The 23,024-nt window shown below is 39.1% G+C and overlaps 3 protein-coding genes across 3 annotated transcripts; 2 read left to right on the top strand and 1 right to left on the bottom strand.

Moving 5' to 3' along the window:
- Positions 1 to 916: 916 nt before the first annotated feature.
- LOC311259401 (meprin A subunit beta-like) lies at positions 917 to 6,818 on the top strand. Its single transcript, XM_084356544.1, has 15 exons — positions 917 to 1,370; positions 1,479 to 1,500; positions 1,648 to 1,692; positions 1,860 to 1,891; positions 1,987 to 2,086; positions 2,208 to 2,325; positions 2,434 to 2,612; positions 3,142 to 3,360; positions 3,469 to 3,624; positions 3,775 to 3,993; positions 4,546 to 4,986; positions 5,115 to 5,279; positions 6,352 to 6,454; positions 6,569 to 6,632; positions 6,702 to 6,818. Exons 1-14 carry the CDS (start codon positions 1,326 to 1,328, stop codon positions 6,588 to 6,590), a joined length of 1,866 nt encoding a protein of 621 aa, XP_084212670.1. The 5' UTR covers positions 917 to 1,325; the 3' UTR covers positions 6,591 to 6,632; positions 6,702 to 6,818.
- Positions 6,819 to 13,774: 6,956 nt separating this feature from the next.
- LOC311259402 (meprin A subunit beta-like) lies at positions 13,775 to 16,182 on the top strand. The gene is made up of 4 exons (XM_084356545.1): positions 13,775 to 14,474; positions 14,598 to 14,771; positions 14,878 to 15,318; positions 15,449 to 16,182. Exons 1-3 carry the CDS (start codon positions 13,940 to 13,942, stop codon positions 14,985 to 14,987), a joined length of 819 nt encoding a protein of 272 aa, XP_084212671.1. The 5' UTR covers positions 13,775 to 13,939; the 3' UTR covers positions 14,988 to 15,318; positions 15,449 to 16,182.
- Positions 16,183 to 17,695: 1,513 nt separating this feature from the next.
- tomm40 (translocase of outer mitochondrial membrane 40 homolog (yeast)) lies at positions 17,696 to 22,794 on the bottom strand. The gene is made up of 9 exons (XM_084358293.1): positions 22,695 to 22,794; positions 21,746 to 21,975; positions 21,397 to 21,557; positions 20,832 to 20,933; positions 20,602 to 20,707; positions 19,382 to 19,504; positions 19,138 to 19,214; positions 18,698 to 18,800; positions 17,696 to 18,204 (listed from the first exon to the last, which is right to left on the bottom strand). Exons 2-9 carry the CDS (start codon positions 21,954 to 21,956, stop codon positions 18,065 to 18,067), a joined length of 1,023 nt encoding a protein of 340 aa, XP_084214419.1. The 5' UTR covers positions 21,957 to 21,975; positions 22,695 to 22,794; the 3' UTR covers positions 17,696 to 18,064.
- Positions 22,795 to 23,024: the final 230 nt, after the last annotated feature.

The following is a 23,024-nucleotide window of genomic DNA, read 5'->3' on the forward strand; positions in this document are numbered from 1 at the left end:
TATACAACTAATCTGCAACAGCACATTTGTATTGAAGGAAAGGTAACTGCTGGATTATGCTCAGAGACGATTCCTTGACTGAATGAAAAACTCCAATGAGATGCAGGGAGGTGTGGTGGGCGTACAAAGTGCAGGACTGTGACACCAGAAGCCATTATTCAGGCCCAGACTCCTGCCTGTGGATAGGTTTAGCCAACAAAAGCACTTTGGTTTAGGTAAAGGACAGACTGTGATTTCTGTTAGAGGTTAAAATGTTTTTGCTCTTCTTTCCGCTGGCTTTGGCAAGAGCTTGACTTTCCTACGGGTTTCACTGGTGGTGCTGCTGCTCTCCTACTGTTGATCTGATTGGTTACAGAGGGTGATAACAGATGGTTCCTCCAGTCACCTGCCAACAACTGTGTGTCTGCCCTTTTCCAAACAGTTTCAAGCGGCTCCTTTCCAGACGAGTTTGTGAAACAAACCATGAGCTACCTGCCTAACCATAACCACCAACAAGTTGAATAATGCTGTAGTGACTATGAGTGGATGCTGGAAAAACAAATGAAATATGTTGTCACTGAACATTTTACTGATACTCTCAGCATTAACACTTTTGCAACTTGTCCGGTATATTAATTGACAACATTTCCTCATTATGTTAATAGGAAACATAATTTGCTCAGTATCAAAGGTCCACTTTGTAAGAAAGTGGAGGCTGAAAGTTGAATCTCAAATACCGACTCATTCAGACGGCCGAACCTACAAGCGTCAGTATTTGACAGTATTTGTTAGACTGTAACTGTAAACTGACATCTGCAAACACTAAAGGAGCTGAAAGCTAAGAAGTGGTGTATTGATATTTGTATACTTGCATGTCAACACACTTTCTTTTCACTTGATATTTTTGTCATGCAATAGCGTCAAAGTCTTTCTCATCTTGGGATATCGAAGGACTGATATTTGTCAGACAGTCATATGCTAGTTATGCTAATGTAACTATGTTGATTCAGGGAGGTTTTTCTAGTGAAGATGGTGTGTGTGGAAGGACGTGTTTGGTATCCAAACAAGTCTGCACCTTCATTTGTCTTAGAAGTGTAGTTTTTGACACATTCAGCTGAAGATTGTACCGTCTGGAAACTGGCAAAAAAACAATCTTTGTAATCCAGGACGAAAAATTCAAAAAGGGTCTGAGAAGGCGCACGTATTGGAGGAGATAACAGCACAAAGATCTGAAACCAACAGATTCAACAATTGAGGATCTTTATTTGTGAGGAAATTTCCTTTTGAGTTATTTCACCCGCCCTCTTTTATCGCTCTTTTCCATTTTAAAGGATTTTTGGACAATAATGTATCGCTGCATTATTGTGCTGAGCATACTTCACCTGGCCATGGTAAGTATATTTATTAAATATTTGTATTATTGCATTAAGTTGCACACATTTGTCAATGAATTGACTCAAGTTTAATCCTCTCATAACCTCTGGTCTTTTCTCTTCTAGTCTCTTGAGCCATTGTTGATAGGTGAGGCTTTTTCAAGTCATTTTCATAATAATTAACATTATATTATGAATTATTATAAGACAATCTTCAACAGTTAGCAAAATGTACATACTGTACACTGTGTGAGCTTGTGTAAAACTAAAAATGCTTTTCTGTGTTCTGTTCTAGACGTCGATGATGACGACGACTTGGATGTAGATGAAATAAACGAAGGTAACATAAACTAGAGATGGTTTATGTTACATGGTTGTATAGTTAGCAATGAATTTGAGTATTTAAATATAGAGATACTGCCTCCACTGGAGCTATATAAACATACTATAGATGAAAACAGACAGAAAATGTAGACAAATGAGAGACATTTTATGTTTGCCCTCCAGGTCTGGATCTATTTGAGGGCGACATTATGGAAGTAAGCAATGTGAATCGTGTCTTTACTTCTTTTTTTTGTATGATAGATTGTTGAGTTTCTTTCTATTAATTTTACACCTTTTTACTCCACCCAAGGTCGTTCAGACAAAAACAAGACGTGCCAGGAATGCCATTCTGACGAGCCAGAAAAAGTTGTGGGACATCCCTGTTTCTTATGTGTTAGAAGAAAGCCTCAGTGAGTAACGTTCAATAGGCCCTTTTCCATGATCACTGTTAAAACATTGCTGAGGCACGAACAAATCAGAAGATGCACCGAGGTGGTGAGTGCTCATTGTGATTCTGTATATATTGTCCAGGTATGAAGGCGAAAGGGCTCATTCTGCAGGCCTTCGAACATTTCCGTCTGAAGACATGTATTGACTTCAGGCCCAGACAGTCTGAGGAATACTACATTTCAATCAGAAACAATCCAGGGTAAATCTGTTTTTCCTCCCCAAACATAATCTCCATTGTGGCAATCTGGCCCTTGACCCCATGTTGATTTATTCTGTCTGTTATGTGCCCCTCATCTTCTCTCTGCAGGTGTTACTCCTATGTTTCAAGGATAATTAAAAATGGCCAAGCTGTTTCCATTGGTAATGGATGCGACCGTCTTGCTACAGTAGAGCATGAGATTATGCATTGTTTGGGCTTGTATCATGAACAATCAAGATATGACAGAGATGACCACGTCACCATCATGTGGGATAACATCAAAGCCAGTAATAACATCCACATCTTTTAAAACATCTCAAGATTCAAAAGCAGTTTGAGAATACAAGATTTACTTTGTGTCTTGCCTGTTTGACTGATGGAAAGTCAGGCGAGGTTTTGTAGTCCACAAAACATTTCTGGAGCTTCACAGCAAAACAGCATTCAAAATAAAAACAGCAACAACTGAAGTAGATGGGGACGTTAAAACGTACAACAGAAAAAAAAGGAAAAAAAAACACTAAATGTCTCCGTACAGCTCATAATTCAACACTGTATTGCTGTGAAGCTCCAGAAATGTTTTGTGGACTACAAAACTTCATCCGACTTTCCATCTGCACGAGGGTGAGTAGATAATGACTGAATGTTCATGTTTGGGTGAACTAATCCTTTTACGAAATTAAACAATTAAAATTGAATGTTGTCAATACAGTATCATTTTCAATGAGAATTTTTTAGTTAGATTTTCATCAGATTTTTCTTTCCTGGAGATAAAAACACTGATACTGATGTCTCATTGTGTGTCTATCTTGTCAACAGGACACATGGGGAACTTTCGTAAATTGTCTCCAAGTAAATCTACAACTTTTAATACTCCGTACGACTACCTATCAGTGATGCACTACGGCAAAAAGTTCTTTTCTAAAAACTCGAGAAACACAATTGTCACTAAGCTGCCCCAATATCAGGACAAAATTGGTCAGCGACTGGAAATGAGCCCCATTGATGTGTATAAGCTGAATCGCCTTTATAATTGCAGTAAGTTGTGACTTCTCTCATGATGCTTCTCTAATTATATATCATTTAAAAAGACATGCTGGAAAATGTGCAAATATATTGATGAACACGTTTGCCTTGTGACAACAGGTGGATCCATTTCTTTTATGGAGCACTGCAACTTCACCAATATTGATATCTGTGGGATGAGCTATTGTAAAAAAGGTTTGGCTGAAGGTTGGAAGAGAGTGAGCAATGCTGCTGAAAGGCCTTCTACTGACCACACCACCCTGGGAAAGACAGGAGGTACAGCACCCTGACGACATATCGTATAACAACTAACTTTCTGAAGAGCAAGTCTGAGCAAACTAGGAATCTTAAATTTAACAGCAAATTACAAACATCATGAGAGTTACAATAACTAACTGAAAGATGTCAAATCAAAATATTCTCCAGGTTACTTCATGCATGCCAGCACAAAATTAGGTCAGGAGGGAGACTCAGCCTGGCTGGAGACCAGACGAATGAGCCCCACGAGGAAGTGTCATGTCCAGTGTCTACAGTTCTACTTTTACCATAGCGGAAGCGAATCGGACCAGCTCAACATCTGGATCAGAGAGTTTCGGGATAAGAGGGACTTTCAGGGAAACCTTCGCCTCATGGATCAGATAACTGGTGAGGAAAATGGAAATGCTACTCTTAAAGGGGAAAAAAATCAAATAAACTATGATTAAGAGTCTACTGCCATGCTGGCGAGGCGATCTGCGACACCGATTCCTAAACTTCTGGTGACTATGAGTATTTTGCACACCAAAATGTTGAATATAGACCTCGGGTTTTAAAATACCAGAATTCCTGTTGAACTTTAAGAGGAAAAGTCATGGAAAAGCACTCATTAGGATTCATCCTACGGGCACCATGAATGTCTGTACCAAATTTCATGGCAATCCATCCAATTATTGTCGAGACATTTTGCTAAAATTTAAAAATCAACCCACCAGTAGCATTAGAGGAAAACTCACAGGGCCACCACAGTTTAATAGGATTCATCCCCTGGGGAGTAAGAATGACTGCACGTGAATGTAATGGCGATCGTTTCAATAGTTGCCGGGACATTCCAGTCTGGACCAAAATGGTGGACAGATCTCTGGCTGACATGTCATCTATAGAGAATCAGAGAAAGAAAAACTTTCATATTCAATGGTAAATGAATTTCTTCCCCTCCAGGTGAACCAACCAATGCCTGGCAGTTTTACAAGGTTCCCCTGAATGCTTCCAAGCCATTCCAGGTTGTGTTTGAGGTGCGCAAAGGAAACAAGGAGTCTTCAGGAGGTTTTTCCATCGACGACATCAACCTGTCCGAGTCCGAGTGTCCACATAACGTCTGGAAAATTAACAACTTTGAGAAGCTTTTGACAAACACCGACTTCAACAGTCACCTTAAAAGCCCTGTTACGTATACTGCAGATGGTTATGCATACCAGGTGGTAGTTGCTCTGAAAGAAACCTATTTTGGAGTTTATTTTCGTTTGGTGTCAGGTGACAATGATTCCACACTGGAATGGCCTTTTATGTGGAGGCAGGTGAACATCATCATGCTTGACCAGAACCCGCATATTCAACAGCAGATGTCCAAACAGATCACTATAACCACGGATCCATCATACGGTGAGTCTATATAAGAGACATGTCAATGCTCTACTGAGACTGATAAGTTGACCAGTCAATACAGCCTGGTGTAAAACTGTCACTGCTGATGTGCATCTGTAAGGAGACGTCTTTTCTGTTTTTTCAAGGTGGATTTGATAACCCTCTTAGAGCGGGAAAACCTTTTCGAAGGGAAGGAGGATCTGTACATGTGAACTCAGGTTATGGGATGAGATCATTTTTTTCCCTGGAGCAAATCAGGAGCCGAGACTTTCTGAAGGGGGGCACTGCCGTCTTCCTTTTTACAATAACAGGTAAGATTTCATGTCTTATCCTAATCAAATTCACGATTGAGTTAATCTTATAAGGCTGTTGTGGACATTATATAGTTTTTAGCTAATATTTCATTGAAGGTGGACCGAGCTATTTCGGTGAAAGATAGTGGATTGTTGAGTCTCATTCCCAGGTCATTAAGTGTGGCCGTAATGATAAAATGTTGCCATATAACCTTTCTGCAACCTTTCTGTACATGCTAAAGGCTACGTACCATATTAACATTTCTAGCAAACGTGTCATATCACGTTCACATTACATGTTTATAACCTGGCGACAGTGTTTCAACATTTGTAAGAGTGACACACTGCTTGATATTTTTTATGGAGACCTCAAGACATCTTCAGCCACATTTGTGGTAACCAAAACAAATATTTTAAGCCGAAACATGATCCTTTCCTAACCCTAACCAAGGTTTTTTGTGCCTAATGCTAATCAGATCAAGTGAAGTATTGTCACAATGTAACTAAACAATGTAACCTAAAGAAATGTAAAGTTTCAACATATCCATGGTTTGCAGAATTGGACATGTCCAATATCTTTCAGGTGACTGGGTTATAATGAGACCTTTACTTCTTTAACTTATGTGCGTCACTATGTAACAGCCGTTATATAAATGTATATAATTATATACTTATCATAAAATATATCATCTGTACCGCAGCCATGGTTACCAGCTGGAGCAGCATTATTTTCAATCACACTACCTTGCTTGGCAAGACCTGCCCTACTCTGCCTCTGATTGGCTACATCCTGCCCGTTAAGTAATGCACATGTGCAACTCTCATCAAAGATTGAACAGAGGCATCATGTCTCACTCTGTAGCTACAACGGAGCGTTCACGACACAGCGTGAAAAGGGATGCTGCAGCAATGCACCATATGAGAAAAATAATGTGTTTTGTGAAAATTGAAGTATGTAAACCTATTCTACTAGAACGCCCAAATAAAAGTATGAACCTGTGATTCTTGTTTTCTTTAATATGCAAACTGAAATGAGTATTTTTCTTCATATTGTTCAAATTCATCTTAAATTAATACACATTGTCTCCAGATATTTCCAGTCTTTGGCATAAAACATCTCTGCCTTGTCCGAAACAAAGCAACTCTACAATTACCTACCCAAAAAACTATGAAAGAGGCCCGTGTGACAAAGGGTAGGTTAAAAATGTTTTAAAAATGTTTTTAATTTCACAGATTTTCCAAGTACATCTGAAATGTTAAATTAATGAGCCTGTATATTATTCACCTTAATGTTTGTGATTCTTTAGGTTGAACACAAAGACTGGATAACGCTAAATCAACACTGTACCAGGGAGGGCTAGCCTCATGATGGTAAGTTTTATTTGAGTCAAATTATCGAATTGATCTGAATGTTTTCTTACCGCATCCTGTTTTTCTCAGGAAACACACATCAACAAATGGAGATTCTTTCATTCCTCCCACTACAGGACCCCCATCCTTCCTCCTCAAGTTAAACAAATGAATCACCTGCAAATAAAGGCAGATCTAATATTTTCAGTGTTTCATGTGTGTAATGTTTGCTTTCCATTATTGTGCATTAATTTTCCTTCCTCAAGATTTCCCTTGGTGTCGTTTGTATTCTTTTCATTATGACAATATTTGTCATTAGCAGTTTACTTCATCATATAAATCAAAAAGCATTTAAGTACAATAAACAAGAAAATGAAGCACAAGACAACAGTAGAGAATTAGTTAGCTCAGTTAGCCGTACAGCTAGCTGTTCAGGCTGGGAGTTCAGGGGAGTGTTAGTGTTTACACCGCTAACGCAGAAGCTTTAGACCAGGACAGACCAGAGCTTGCTGGTTAGCATGCTTACTAAGTAGATACCTCTGTAACGCAATACATAGACATCATGTCAGATCTGCTATTATTCACATTCTGTTGATAATTTGAATTTTATTTAATGTTTTCAACTGTATTTTTATTTACATATTGCCCCTTTAATATTGTCATCTATAATTTCTGAGGTAGTTTTAAGTCATATATTTCTGAAACTCTGCAATCATTTGGGAATGCCACATCATATGTAAAAGGTCAACATTTGTAACTTAACATTTCTGGCTCAGAAGAGAGATATTATCATTAAATTTGTGCAGCTTAAAGCATCATTATGTAGAAATTGGTATTTTATGCAATTTTGCACCACTCCCTACAGGAACTGTATGTAACGCTGTAATCCTCCCCTCTCACTGAAGTTACATAGTACAGAAACAAGTGAAGACAGACACCATTCACACTATTACAAGACACTGTATCATCAAAATGATTTTGAAGCTGTTATTTTACGGTAAAGAAAAAAGATACATGATGTTGCTTGAACAGGTGTGTGGTATGTTCTTGAGGTGCTTAGTGGAAATAAAAACTTTTGATCTTGCTCCAGAAGTTTTAGTACAGAACTTTTAACATCAGTTGGCATTTCTGAGTATACTGATGGTACTGATACTGAGATCTTACCATGAAGTTTAATGGCACAGTGAGACACACAACGACAATCAAGAAGCTAATGTCCTGCTGCTGGTGAAAATGATGAAAACATAAAATGCTCATCAGATCAAAAAGACTGCAGGATTTAGTTTAGCATCATTGCTACAGTAATTCATTTTACTTTGATAAATAATACCCTCAACAGACCTGGAGCGGGGACAGTTGTGTGACAGTCAGGCAGTTTCTCACCAACCTTTGTGCGCATTTCATCAAAATCTGATAATTATCTGGAACGTGAAGCTTTCTGACAATCCATGTGACAATGAGAAAGCACTTTGTTTTGACAGCACTGCAAGCAGAACAATACCACAAAGAATGATGTGTCGTGCATACCCACAATGCTTTGAAATGTTACAAACCTGTTTTTTTAGTGGGTTTCATACCTGCTTAAAACTCACCTGTCACGGAGTCTCTCATGTGCAGACAAGTAAGGCTGGCACAAGGTTACAGGTGAGCATTTTCCATAACTCTAAATATACAGTAGCATTGATGTATTTCAGGAAATACATATCTATCTTTGGATTTTCTGTGCTTCTTCATGTGATCTCTGTTGTGTGATTTAAGTTGGGTCCACACAACAAGGATGAGGGGCCTCATTTTTATTGTCGTGAACTTGGCAGTTTCATCAGCATTCACCATAAACCCAGTAAGAGTTCATTTATCGTTGTACTTTCTCAAAGATTATGATGTATTTAATGCTGCAATCAGACTAAACTAACATTGATTCAAAGTTTTAGTTTTGTGTGTAGTTTATATTTTAATCTATTCTTGTTGGATACACTTTTATTTGTTTATTTTCTTTACGTTTTTTTATGTATCTGTACTATCTCTGTCTTTGTGCTGCTGTAACATTTATAATTCAATCAATCAATAAAGGATTAGGATTACTTAAGTAATTAAGTAATGAAGTATTTATTCTGGATTTGGGGTTATTTAAGATATATTTAAAATACTGTACAGATAGCAACTATGTGAGTAACGAAGTAAGTCCAAAAAACATCAAATAGAATATGATCATGTTGTTTCTTATATTTCATGTTATATAGGCTTATCTAAGAATGACATCATTTCATCAAATATGATTTTATTTACAGGATGAACTAGAGATAGAGGGTAAGTTGTAGTATTTAATATTCTTTATTTTATCTAATAAAGTTAATTTAACTCAATTATTTTTATTGAATCATGTTACTCATCTGTTTTTGTAGAAATTGGTGGAGAAAAGGACATTACGGATGTAAACAACGGTAAGTTAAAACATCCTCATCATTATGAGGTCCTTGTGATGAGATTGTTTTGTTAACTTCATATTTGATATGAATGTTCGTAACATAACTGATTTCTTTGTTCCTTTTTTATGCTCCATCGTAGAGTCATCATTACCTGATGATATTCTGGAGGTGACTAGCATTTTTGTCGTAAACTATTAAAATGATACACATGTATATGTCAATGTTTTGTGTCACTGAATACATTTTTTATAAATCTTAGGCACCGAACCTGCAAAGGAGTGCCATTATTGCTGAGGACGAACTATGGACATCCCCGGTCCCATATGTTCTGGATAAAGGCCTTGGTAAATATAATTGTTCCTGCATAATAATGAGGAATATTCCTACATGTTAAGGAGGAGTACACCTGTTGGACATGTCCTCCAAGTTGTTGCACTGCTTAGGGAGGTTGGTGAAATATGTCTCAGTCAGATGGAGGCTGTTGCCACTCAGCAGCACCCAGCGAAACCAGCGTTACATTGCAATGAACAAAGCCTCTCTGATCTACAGTAGATGTCAGGTCAACATCCAGGAGTACAAAACAGCCCCTCCCCTCCACCTGAGTATCTAGATGGCCGCAGAATAATGTGCACAAACAAGATTTCCTCATTCATGAAAGGCATTTAAATGGTTATTTCTTTGTTTTTCCCTGTTACACAATTCCTCATGAACAATGGAAGAGATGAATGCTAAAGGAGTCATCCTGAGAGCCCTTGACCAGTTCAGGTTGAAGTCATGCATTGACTTCAAGCCAAGGGACTCTGAGGATTATTACATTTCTGTCCGAAAGTTAGGCGGGTATGTATTGTCTCTTTTATTTGTCCTATTTTTTTCAATTAACTCTACATCAGAGCTCCTAAGACTTTCAGAGGTATGTGTTAGGCAGAAAGGAGAAAGGTCTGCTCACTGTTAGGTTCCAGATAAACAGTTTAATTCTCTTGTAAATGCAACGTTTCAAGATCTTGACAAATTTTAACATAGAATTTCTTCAAAACTTTTTTCTGGATGCTTTTTTTTTTTTTTGGAGTACTGTGATTGCCATCTTGTGTTTTTTTCTCTGCTACCTGCTGACAGGCAGGTGACAGTGATTTGGGCTGATTAATGCTACAAGAAATGATTGTGTTTTTTTGTTTTTTTCCATTGGTTGTAGACCGAACCGTTGCCTTTACAAGAGAATCTACAACCCAGACGATAGGTTAAAACTGTGCGATTCTTTATGTTGCAACTTTACATTTTTAGGTCAACTTTAAAAATGTTCTTTCGTCACAACACTGTGCTTATGCTCTGGTTAGGTTTAGGCACAAAACCCACTTGGTTAGGGATTGGAAAACATTGTGTTTTGGTTAAATTGCCTGTTTTAGTTGCAATAAACACGGCTGCAGATCCGTTTTGCTAATCGTGCTTGTTAATCAAACTATTGCTTTCAACAACCCAAACACCAGAATACATTTTGGCAAACATACATTTCCGCAAAACCACAGAAAAGTGGTTTTTATATATTGCAGTTTTACTTTCTCTAGGTTTAATCTTCAATGTCTCTCTTGCCATAATGCTGTCCTTGTGCTCTGGTTAGGTTTAGGCACAAAAAAAACTCTAGGCTAACAGTTTCTACATTGTGCTCTGCTGTGATAGATTCTTTTGTCTCACAACTTTATATTATTGCCTGGATGTGTGTAGAGATATGTGTTTGACCACAATTGGCATTCTTGGATGGTTCTGTGTGTTAATGAGCCTTAGCATTGATCACGGTGTGATTTTGCTCTACACATGCTTTGATAAATGAGGCCCCTGTATTAATGTGACTGTAACCGATGAGTGCTTTTTCTGTTTTAGATGTTTTTCGTATATTGGGAAAGTAATACCCAACGGACAGACACTCTCCATCGGAAGAGGCTGTGATCAAATTTCCACCGTTGAACACGAGTTCCTCCACGCTTTTGGCTTTTACCACGAGCAGTCCAGATATGACAGAGATTCCTTTGTGACGATTGCATTCGAGAACATCCAAGAAGGTTTGATTAAGACTTTGATAATAATATTCCTGTTTGTTGTCAATGTGGCGGTTGAAAATAAATAAATGAATCACAAGAAGTACACAAACGTATCATCTGTTTAGTAGATGTTTAAATTAAAAGCAGGATTACCAAAGGTATTTACAAATTATCAGTCAATTTATCAAATGATGTATGAATTACTTATTAACGGATAAATAAAATTATTAATACATTTCATTATTCCAAAAAAAAATTGTGTTTGTGTTGGTTCCCAGTTTACTTTTCTACATTTGGCCTCACAAAAGATCAACGTGAACATGATTCTTTTCATCGATTTTTATAATTTTTTAATTGATAGGTTGATGTTTTTTTTATATTTTATTGTACAATCAGTGATTAGTGGATTAGGCTCTAACCAGCTGCTGTCAAGTTTTATTAATACCATATACTGTAACTGATGGTTGCTTTTATGTCATCTAGGTCGCGAGAGAAATTTTAGAATAGTTAGCAAGAGCTCGAGCACCACCAACGGAGTCCCATACGACTACTCGTCAGTGATGCACTACAGCCAATATGCATTCAGCAATAGCAGTGGGAGAACAATCATCACCAAAGATCCGGCCTTCCAGGAAGTTATTGGTCAGAGACTGGAAGTGAGTCCCAGCGATGTTTTGGAGCTGAACCTCCGCTACAAATGCAGTAAGTGCTTTGACAGCAAGTTTTAGGAATATTTTGGGATTGTTTGTTTCAGTGAGTAAAATCTGTCAAATCAGTGTGTCGACTATAGTATTTCTAGCTCAAAGAACTTTTCCAGGAGCATTTTTAGGAACTCAGGAACTTCAATTGTGTTTCACTCGAAGGAATCATTGTCTAAATTTTACCTTTGTGTTTTCTGAGCAACAGGAGGACATGGTTTGTCAGTGTGTAACAGAATTGATACAAATAGTTGCTATGAAAATTATTTCTGTGATTATAATCCAATCTACCACCTCTGTTGTCAAGGTTTGAAGCAGGCTTAGAGAACTACTGGGTTGGGGTTATGGAAAGAGTGTGGTCATGGTTTACTGAAGCTAACATTGACTGCTGGTAAGAGACAAGATGCAAACAGCAGCAAATCACATGGTTTGTTCCACCCTGACCTCACTACCAGTAGTTTTTGCCAAAGCCACAAGAGTTTCCTAGTCAGGAAACAAACACAGGTCATTAAATGGTCCAGAGAGTTTGAACAAATAAGCAATGCTACTAATAATTAACATTCAGTAAATTATAACAGTTCCTGGGCGGCAGAACCTCAGGAGCAGAAATTTTCCGAAGGAACTGTGACACAGGAAATAAAACCTAAAGCAAAGAATTGTGTTAATGCACTTAATAGCGTCCTAGTGGCGAGTTAGATGAGAAGATCAATATCACTTTTGCCCCTAAACAAGTGGAAACTGCTCCTCTAGCTTTGTCAAACTGAAAAGCAATCCGCCTACCAGCACCTCTAAAGTTCCCTCATTATATCTTCTTTGTTTAATCCATACATAACCAAAGTTTCAACTTTCAATTTTAAAGATAGTTACTGGCCAGACTATTCCTTGGTTGCGTCGAATGGCCGAAAAAGGCTCTGCTGTATTTTCATAATATGTTTTAATTGGTGTTCAATCATCTGAAACAAAGAACTGTTGTGTTTTTGTCACCTTAGAATGAGCCTTTTTATATCAACAGAGGAAGCGGGTCCTCTTCTACATCAACAATACCAAAAAATATAGAATATGAGAAGGAGGTTGTGGTGATGGATGGAGTTTCAGCAGCAAATCTCAGTAATACCGAAAAGTGTGATTGATTGGATGTTACTCGTCAGCTGAAACCAAACTGGTGTGAATGTGTCATTGATTGTGAGGCACGTATGAGACAGTCAATGCAAATCAAGCCTATAATACATTGAAAGCTATGAAACAATCATATTATAATAAGGATCCAATTAAATTGGTATCTCCATCACCATCTAATGATTTATCTTTCACAGACTTAAATAAACTGAGAAGCTTTCATACTTTGCACATTTGATATTCACATGTCAATTAATGGTCTTCATTCCTGTGTCCTTCATTCGCCTCTACAGACTCAACCATCGCATTCAAGATGTACTGCGGCTTTAACGGGACCACGTGTAACATGAGTAACTGTTCACGGAGTGGAAAAGGCTGGGAAATGGTAACTCGTGCTGACGGGGGTCCTAGCTCTGACCACACCAGTCTACCCAGCGGCAACAATCATCAGGGTGAGAAAAAGACGTATTTCCATATTTATACAGATTATTGCCAAGAAGTTTAACTAAGTGGGATACATGCCTTTTGGAAAATCTTGAAAAATTGCATGTACCTTATATGTAGCTATGTTCGCAGGTCTGTCTGACATTCATAACATTAATTTTGGACAACTTTCTAGGTCAAAATACGAGTTCCTTCGCGCATGCTAGCACGGCATCGGGTAAGGAGGGTGACTCGGCCTGGCTCGAGACCCACAGGATGAGCTCCGACCGGGAATGTCACACCCAGTGTCTCCAGTTCTACTATTTCCACAGCGGGAACGAGTCAGACGTACTGAACATCTGGTTGAGAGAGTTTCAGGATGAGTGGGACTCCCAGGGATCCCTCCGCCTCATTGGACAGATCACTGGTAATGTGAAGCTAGCTGTATGAGTATCATCTGCTCTAAATGGGACTGAAGGCCTGACATTACAGTTGAAAGAAAAATATCACCATGACACTTCCCCAGTTGATTACTTAGATTAAGGTAATAAGATGCAATATAGCCCAAAATCTTAAAACTGACCTGTGCATGAAAAAAACGTTTTTTGCCTGTATCGTCTGGCCTAAAGACTCTGATGACCTGTGAATGTTTGAAAGCGACACATACAGCCATTAATATACAAGTAATGCAAATTAGTCATCTCAAAACTCTACCTCCAGGTCCACGAACTTCCCACTGGCAGCTCCATCACATTTCCCTCAATGCCACCAAGCACTTCCAGGTGGAGTTTGAGGCTCATAAAGGAGCGGGAAGCTCTTCAGGCGGCTTCTCAATCGATGACATCAATCTGTCCGAGGTCGAGTGTCCACATGTAACCATGCAGTTCGATGATATTGAGGAACTTTTGAGCAATAGTAAATATGGAACCACCATACCCAGCCCACGGCAGTACTCCAGCGGGGGCTATGCTTATAGGGTTGGGATTAAGCTGTACAAATCATACATCGGAGTCTTTGTGCAACTCTTGTCTGGTAAAAATGACAAGCAGCTGCAGTGGCCTTGCCCACAGAGGCAGGTGACCTTCCAGATGCTGGATCAGACCCCCAACATCCAGCAGCAAATGTCCAAGCAAAGGAGTATCACAACTGACCTATCCACCATCTCTAATGGTAAGTTTACGGAGGGGACACTGCAGATAAATAGGGCAGGATTTTTAACGAATATATATATAATGTCACAGTGTTCCTCTCTGGTTATCTACCTTCAATGTTCAATACGCTTTCTGTCAACAGGAACCTTGCGTTGGGACAATCCTCGTGTCGTCGGAACTCCGTTTGTCAATGAGAACAAAGAGACCATCTTTGCCGGACCCGCTTCTGGCAGGAATTTTTTTACGGATTTGGAAGAAATGAGAACAAGACAGTTCATCAAGGGAGGGAGTGTTGTTTTTGTCTTCAGCTTCCAAGGTAAGCTGATAGAAATGTTTGAAACTTGATTGCGACTTCTTCTTCACAACAACGAAGTGGAAGATTTGTTGTAGAACACTGAACTGAAACTTTCTTCTTTTTCTAGATCTCACTCCTCTACTTAAAGGAAGTGCTCTACCATGTCCTAAAGTGGGACCAGTGGAAATTAAACATCCTCCGAGAGATCTGAATAGAGCCCCATGCTCGCCACGGTAGATTACTGTGTTATCAGATTAACAGCTTCTCATTTTACAAGAATTTAAAGAAAAATGTCCAAATTAGCATTGAGATTAGATTTTAATACCTCTGTCAAATGATGCTTTGCATTTTACAGGATAGTACCCACCTCCGATCCACCTCCTCAGACAACAACAACAACAACAACAACAACAACAGACACAACAAGAGCAACAACAGAAGCAACAACCATAGCGACAACAGAAGCAACAACCATAGCGACAACAGAAGCAACAACCATAGCAACAACAGAAGCAACAACCATAGCAACAAGAGCATCAACTATAGAAACAACAGAGGGCGATGGCAGGTAATCAGATTTACTCACATATTTTACTCTCGCAGTGTTGAAAAGTCTAGTTTGTAAACCACAACTGTAGAGCCATTATTTCCAAATCACGGTTTGATTTTATTTAATCCAAAATCTGCTCCTGCTGCAGCATTTTTGGCTTCTCTCCCGGTTTGCTGGCTTCTCCCGTCCTCACCTTCCTGCTGGCACTGATGCTGATGATACCTTGACATGTGACCCCTCCCATGCACATCTCAGCTCTGCAAGAGGACAGGGCCAGCAAGTTTGCCACTGGCTGAGTAATTCAGGGATTTTAACTTTTTTAATAAGCTTTTTTTTTTTTGCTGTCTCACTGCTTATATAAGCTATTATATAAAACTATTAAATAGAGGATGATGCAATGGGGAAATAACTATTGGCTGATAGTGTAAATCAGGGCAGCTTTTGAATGTATAATGTTTAAATAAATACCGGTGATATCCTGGTTATGATTTGGTGTTGTGACCATATATATGTTGAAATTGTACTCTTGTTTTTGACATTTGAAGAAAGGAAAAAAATGTTGCTTTTGTAACTGGCTTTAAGATAGGAAGGGTTGCTGTCAGCCCCTATTTTTGTGTATCAAGAACACATAGATACTGGTGGTTTTCAGTGTTTTGAGGAGTTTCATAGCTGTTCCTGTATAGTGATTCTTGACTCACAGGAGAAGCTTATTTGATAATGAAAGAAAAAGCCTACATGGTTTTGTTTCTGGCCATCAGACAATGTTTAAACGTATTTAAGATTGTGTTGGAAGGATGAATCTTTAAGAAGTGGGACACTATTTTCTGGGATCTTCTCGTATTGAATCTTCTTAAACTTTCAAATAAATCTTTTTGCAAGCTACTTTTGTTCTTTGTACTTGATGTGGGCAACAACAGCCTAAACCAACCAATCAACAACATGAAATAATAATAATACACTTGCCTCACAACAACCAAAAAATGTGTCACCCACCAAAGAATCTCACAGCCTCACGCCAATGAAAGTATTGCACACAGGCATGTAGGAGACAGCCGTGCAAGAGCAGAAATGACAGGACATTGGCCCCACAGCCTCGTAGCTCCAGTCTCTTGACACAAACACCACCTGAAGAGAATCATCCACTGACGAAATGCATTTCAGCGTGACAAGCACTGAGTCACCACTGTCTAAATAAGAGGCCAAAGCAAGCAGAGATCTCTGTGTTCCCTCACACGACTGTTTGAGCCTCCAGGGCTGTAATAAACTATGTTGTTTGAGGATGTAATGTAAAGCCAACAGCAGCCACTTAAGTGAATCCCCTCCATGACACACCCTGAAGCAAGATGATCAGACTGACGTACATATGACAGTCCATGGTAATTGGATTTCTAAATGGATTTCTTTGCAACGTGACGGTGGAAAATAAGTACTGAAAAACCGTACTTACTCCCAGTAGTGAAGAGTATAGAGTAGATTAATTTGAAGTACAGTTTTTTCAATAGTAAATGGGTTGTTTCCAAGCATTTTGGCATGTTATGTTTCAGATACTTATGAGTTGATTTTCCCCCTGGACTTCTTCAATGGCTTCTTTTAAATAACTGTTGAAGGTAAAGCAATCAAACTTTAACAGAAAGGCAAAAAAGGTTTGAGAAAAGTAAAATAAATAATTGAATACAAATGATTGTACCAAAGCTTTCTGCGTCTTTCCTCTCCCATTATCATCTCACGATCCCTCAGATTTATCTGGTGACACTCTCGAGTGGCCCTGACCCTTAAGTTGGGAACCACCGGACTAAAGTAGCATTTATATTAATTTAATTTGTGGGTGTTTTCTCCTCCATGACGCTTGGCCATTGTTCTGTTAGTTCTTTGGTTGTTTTTTGGTCAAGGCTGTTGAGCAGAGCAAAAGATCTTTGAATATAACTTGAGTTCACAATGCCCTTATCTTGTGACAATTATATATAAATAAATATTATATTATTAAAGATAACAATCTTAAATAAAGTAATTTCATGTTGGTTTCCTTAAAGAAATGAATGAAAGGGTGAGATAAAGGCTCACTCTATATGTACTCTCCCTTAAAAATAAAAACCAATATCAAGGCCTTGCAACCCCCTGTGAAGCTTTTGGGTCCCACAGGTTAGGAACCAATGATTTCACCCATTGTTAGTGAAAGGAAATATTAATTAAAGCAGCTTTAAATAGTGGTGTGAATGTGTGATTATGTGTGCTGGGTATAAATACATCTGTTAAGTCAGCATCTTTCTGACAATTTCAATTAAGACTGCCCATTATAAGCTTCACAAAAGTAGCACGATTGCACGGGCCTCATTGGACTCGTAAGCTGTGTCCAAACTCTGCACGCTCTTCCTCTGTAAGTAATAACAACATCCAGTTTTACAAAAAGTAATCACATTTATTTCAATCCATCATACATGATCACCATATATTAATTCTAACCACTTACTTTGATTTTCACATCACATGATCTCATGCATCACTGATGCCCTCTGATATACATCCCTCTAGCCTCTGGGTATATCCAATACACCATAAAGGAAAGACATTTGTGCTACAGAATGTAGGCATGGCTTGGCCAGTCCTGGCTCCTTGGTAGTTGTCATTGTCTCTCTGTCTGCCCCAGAAATCACAGTTGTAAGAGAGTCTCTGAATCCAATTTCTAAAACTTAGTCCAGGTTCCTGTGTGTCTCTGTGCCGGTCCAAGCTGTGGCCTGCGAGCTCACTCCAGGCAGCGCCCGCACCTCTAGCCGATGGTGACACCAAAGCCACACTGGAACTTGTTCTTGCGATGGTTGAGGAAAGCCCCTAAGGCCAGTGTGAGAGGCAGCGGCAGCAGTTTCTTTTCAAGGGTTGCCCCGACCACCCAATTACTGTCAACGGTACCTGCGGAGAGGATAGATGAAAACTTTAAATTCCATTTAAGAAAATAATCTACGTTAATTTAATGTGAAAATAAATAGTCACTTTATTTTAGTGGCTGAATTAGTACTAAATCAATATCAATACCACAGTATATAAATATTTTGTAACATGTAATACTAATGCATTAAAAATGTCACTTAAGTACATCAAGTATTAGCATCAAAATACACCTAAGTACCGTAACTGACAGTACAATATACATTACAGCACTGGATTATAATTATAATGCATTCATGTGTCAATATAAATGACCATGACAGTAAAGGTAGAGATAATATATTAAAATGTATTGGTTGGTTGTTTTATTAGTCACCTTAATTCTGAAAAGTAACCGAAGCGCTCAAATAAAGTGAAAAGTATAAATTGGTGGACTTTAAGTATAAAAGGAGCACAACATGGAATCACTCAAGGTACTTTCCAACTCTGCATAATTCATGCAGCTGCATTTATTCACCTTTAAAGAGCAAGTTAGCTTTGGGAAGGTCCAACTGGTAACCGAAGGAAGTTGTGGTCTCTTGCATCCTCGTGCTGGCTTCAAACTCAACTCCTATCTGCAACTGTAATAAAACACAGAAGTTAAAAGGACACCCTCACATTTCTTCGAGACTCTGCCAATATCAACATGGAAGGAATTTTGTTGTTGCAGTTACTTTTTTTCTGTCCATATAAAAGAGGGGGAACACAGTGCATAGATCTCTCTCAGTTCTTCCTTCCAAAGTTCAGCTGAAGCTAATACAAGGCTTCAGCAGTCTGGTATCTTTTTCAAGTTTCATAGACATGCAAGTATAGTAGTAAGAAACGTACAACTGTATGAACTCAACCTTTAAACTAGTGTGCAGAATTTGTACCAAAACCACAGAAATGCATCCACACACTGTTACTAATGTTATGTACCTGATCATTGGCTTTGTGATAGTATGTAGCATGAGCTCCTGCTCCTCCCAAAGTCAATGTAGCTATGTAGTTGTCACCTGTCACACAGATAACAAAACAGTGAGATGGAATAAGGAACCACTTTGTCTCAGAAAAGGGAATCAAAATATGTTTGACAATAAATGAGCAATTGATGGGTACATATCTTATTACAAAGTGAACAAAGCAAGTGTGTAAAGTCTGAATTTAAGCATGTGGATTTTACCTGTGTACCTGCCCAAGAGGGAGGTGACTGTTCCTTCCTCCCCTGGTCTCCTGTGGTACACAAGCTCACCACCCAGAGCCAGTGCTGGTGTGATAGACTGGAGATAATGGGTCACCAAAATGCCTGAGGGAAAGTGGTAAAAGAGCTTCCATTATATATACAGTCTGATCAGCTTATCCTATCCCTTCCTTTTGATGTTAATGTCCAACATAGGGCTACATCTGCCTTTACTGATGTAAGCCTTGAACAGAATTTCCCATAATGTGACTCACAGTATATTGATGGCAGAAAAACAGATTTTAATGGATCAGTGTTGGCTTAAAATAAAGTCACTCTCCTACTTGTCCATCTCAGCCTGCTAGTGCTGCAGTGTGCCATCCTTTACAACAACCAGTGTCTACACACCCAGCATTTCACGACATACGAGTGTTGCTCACCTCCGACACTAGCGAATCTATGCCGTCTCTCTCTTATTAGCAAAGTGTAACAGTGTACAAAACATTCAGGTTGCTGCTTCTCTTTGTAAGCCGACACTGACCGTAGCCGTCAAAGGTTAAAATAACAAACACTGCTGATAGCTGGTCGTATCACCTGTTGCTAATTAACTAAGCCCGCTTGTAACTTGACATCAAGCCAAAGTGAAGCTGTCAGGTTAAAGCCTTCTCTGCAGGCGGTTTGTACTCAGCCAAAGATGATTGAGAGGGAAAAATCATCACAATGTAACACTACCGTACAACCACATCGTTTCTGTAGTTCCAACAACTCCAACAGAGTGAGACATCGTCTCTCTAGTTGATTACATCACATCAGTTTCAGGAATCTTATTCTCCCAGTTACAGTTTCATTCAATATCAGTAATTTAAGCTTGCAAACTTTATATTTTCAAGCTGCTTGTGAAAAATAAGGTTTGTCAGATTTAGTGGAGCTACAGCTTTTATTTCAATGTGTGACATAAATATTCAACCAACATTCAGGTAGGCCTTTTGTACCAGATTGGACTCAGGATCAACAGATACTCTATATTATAAAAGGCCAAAAATTAATCTGGATATCCCCACTTATTAACATTGTGATATTGATATTAAACAGACCACCCAGCTGTAAACAATCTTTATATTCCATTACTGTTGTTACTCTCAGACATTTGCTACACTCGTTATGAGGATTTAGTCACATGCTAAACAAAACCATCAGTGACAGTTTTGTGAAAATAATCATACCAGATCCAACAAGTACGTCTGGATTTCCGAACGTTACAGCGGAGGTGAAGTCTTCACCACGATACTCCATGTCACACTGCCAATTCACAAACTTCTGCTGCTGAGTCTGCAACACAGTAGAATAAAACACTTTTAAAAATAAAACAACAACAGTGTCAGTGACACTTACTGTAAACGCTGAAAAAACAAAAAAACATCTGAAAGGCTGTTTCGTCTACATATCTACTTACTTGGATGGCTATTTTGGAGCGTACAGCAGACGTAAGCTGGTGGATGATCTGGGCATTCAGACTGCCAGTGTTGTCCATATCTCCAACCATTACTGGGAATGACTAAGGGGAACAACACACACTTTCTTCAGCTCTCAGTTCATGTGGATAACATCTGAAAACTTAACATTTGTATTAAAAAGAATGTTGTTTAGTTGTATTCATCAGTTGTGTGTGTGCACCTTGATGGCAAAGCATAAAACTGAAGTATGTTTTTCAGTTTTGAACCTTGATGAAGAAGAAACGGATAATTCAAAATAGTCTAGCTGAACTAACTATTGCCAATGAGAAGCGTAATACTGTATCCTTTCATTTTTCCTGCTCCTTCACATGCATTAGTCATGTAGAAATGTTTTATATTTGCGTAATGCCTTCTTTCCTTCTCCCGTTTCCTCTTAAATGCAGATACATACAAAAACAGAAAATATTCAGACTTCTACCAGATCAAGAAGATTTACAACCCGAAGGTCAAAAATGTCAACTTCAGTTTAGGAGTTTGGTAAAGTGATACAAAAATGATCATTACCTCTGCTGGTCCAGTCTGTTTACTGCCTACGTAGGTGGAACCAAACCGATAGCCAGATTCACCAATGGTACTGAGGGTTACAGTATGGCTGACCTGGAAGTGGTTACTCAGGCCTTTGTTGACCACTAACCGTACCCCTTCCATCTGCAGAGGGAACACCTCTGTAACAAAAGAGCAACAAAAGAGATCCATGTAACTCAGTTATTTAATCACATGCCATCATAAAAATATTACATGGTTATTACAATACCATGGTTATTGCATGAGAGTTGAACACACATGAAGAATGAACTACATCGGTGGTGGACTGTCAGACATGTGCATCAAGTAATTTAACAGATTTCCTTACCTTTACATTTGCGGTGGCACTCCTCATATGTGCCTGGGTTTGGGAGCGAGGAGTCTGACTCTGCTGTGTCTGATCCAGATGCTGGAGGGACGGAAGACACTGAGGGCATAGTGAACCCTGGAGGGACAGACACCAACCCTGGGACCCCTTGACTACCTCCAGCCGCAGCTGGGGCAGGACTGGGGGAGGCGGCAGCCAACACACTGCCCATACTCTGAGCCTGTAACAGACTAAGAAAGAGATGAATGTCAGTGGATGAATAATTCATTTAAGTAATTAATTATAGCAATGCGATATAATCAAACTGCTGCGGGCTACTGGTTGTTTAACGAGTCTCTGGAGAGGTGCACGTCAAAATTGGAGGTGTCATTTAACACACATCGACTTGCATGACTTGCAAGGTCTGATAGAAGGGCATTAATATTAACCTTAGCATAGAAATGCCTACTTTTCAAACGGTATATCTAATGCACTTGGGTTCAGTTAGCTTACTCGCAAGCATTCAGCTAAGCTACCAGTATCTAAGCTAGCTACAGTGAGTGATCTGTCCTACTGTCCTGACAGTAACAGTAGGTTGGTTGTAGCTGAGGCCCAGTGTAGTCAGACTCTCAACATATATAACACATAACAATACAAGCAGGTAACCACCAGATATACTGAACTGCAACTTGTGTTTTGCTGCTCCTGGAAATTAGCCAGAAGCCGGCACAACTATGCGCCAGCAGTAACGTTATTAAACCTGGGGCTAATGGAAGCTAGCAGGGTAGGTAGGTTGGTTGGTTGGTTGGTTAGCTGGGTGGCTAGGTAGCCATGTGGAGAGGACCACGAGATCTTCTGGTCGTTATATGGAAAACACGGTGATCAGAAATACGACGAAAGAGGAACTGACACCATCAACTATCCTTTTCTTATAAAAGTACTCATGCAATATGATGGTTTAGGTACTCACGTTTACGGTTTGGGTCCAGGGGTAGTTCAACACCGGTAAAGTTCACGACAACGTCCGTGACCGTAGTTTGACAACCGCCCGCCTACTTCCAGTGAGACGCTCATGGATTGGCTAATGTACATCAAACTTTAAACGCCATTGGCTGGAATTACCTGCTGGGACATCCCGCTGCTGATGACGTATGACGGGGTTCATTCGCTTACCATTCGTTTCATTCAATCTCCTACTGAATGACATTCCAAGGGTACACCTGTTTCAGGGGCCGGAGCGTATGATTATCATTTTAAAATTATATACAAATGTTATATACATAAAGCTTAGTATGCGTGT

Source organism: Pagrus pagrus (assembly GCF_965226575.1).
Source record: "Pagrus pagrus genome assembly, chromosome: 7".
Classification (NCBI taxonomy): Eukaryota; Metazoa; Chordata; class Actinopteri; order Spariformes; family Sparidae; genus Pagrus; species Pagrus pagrus.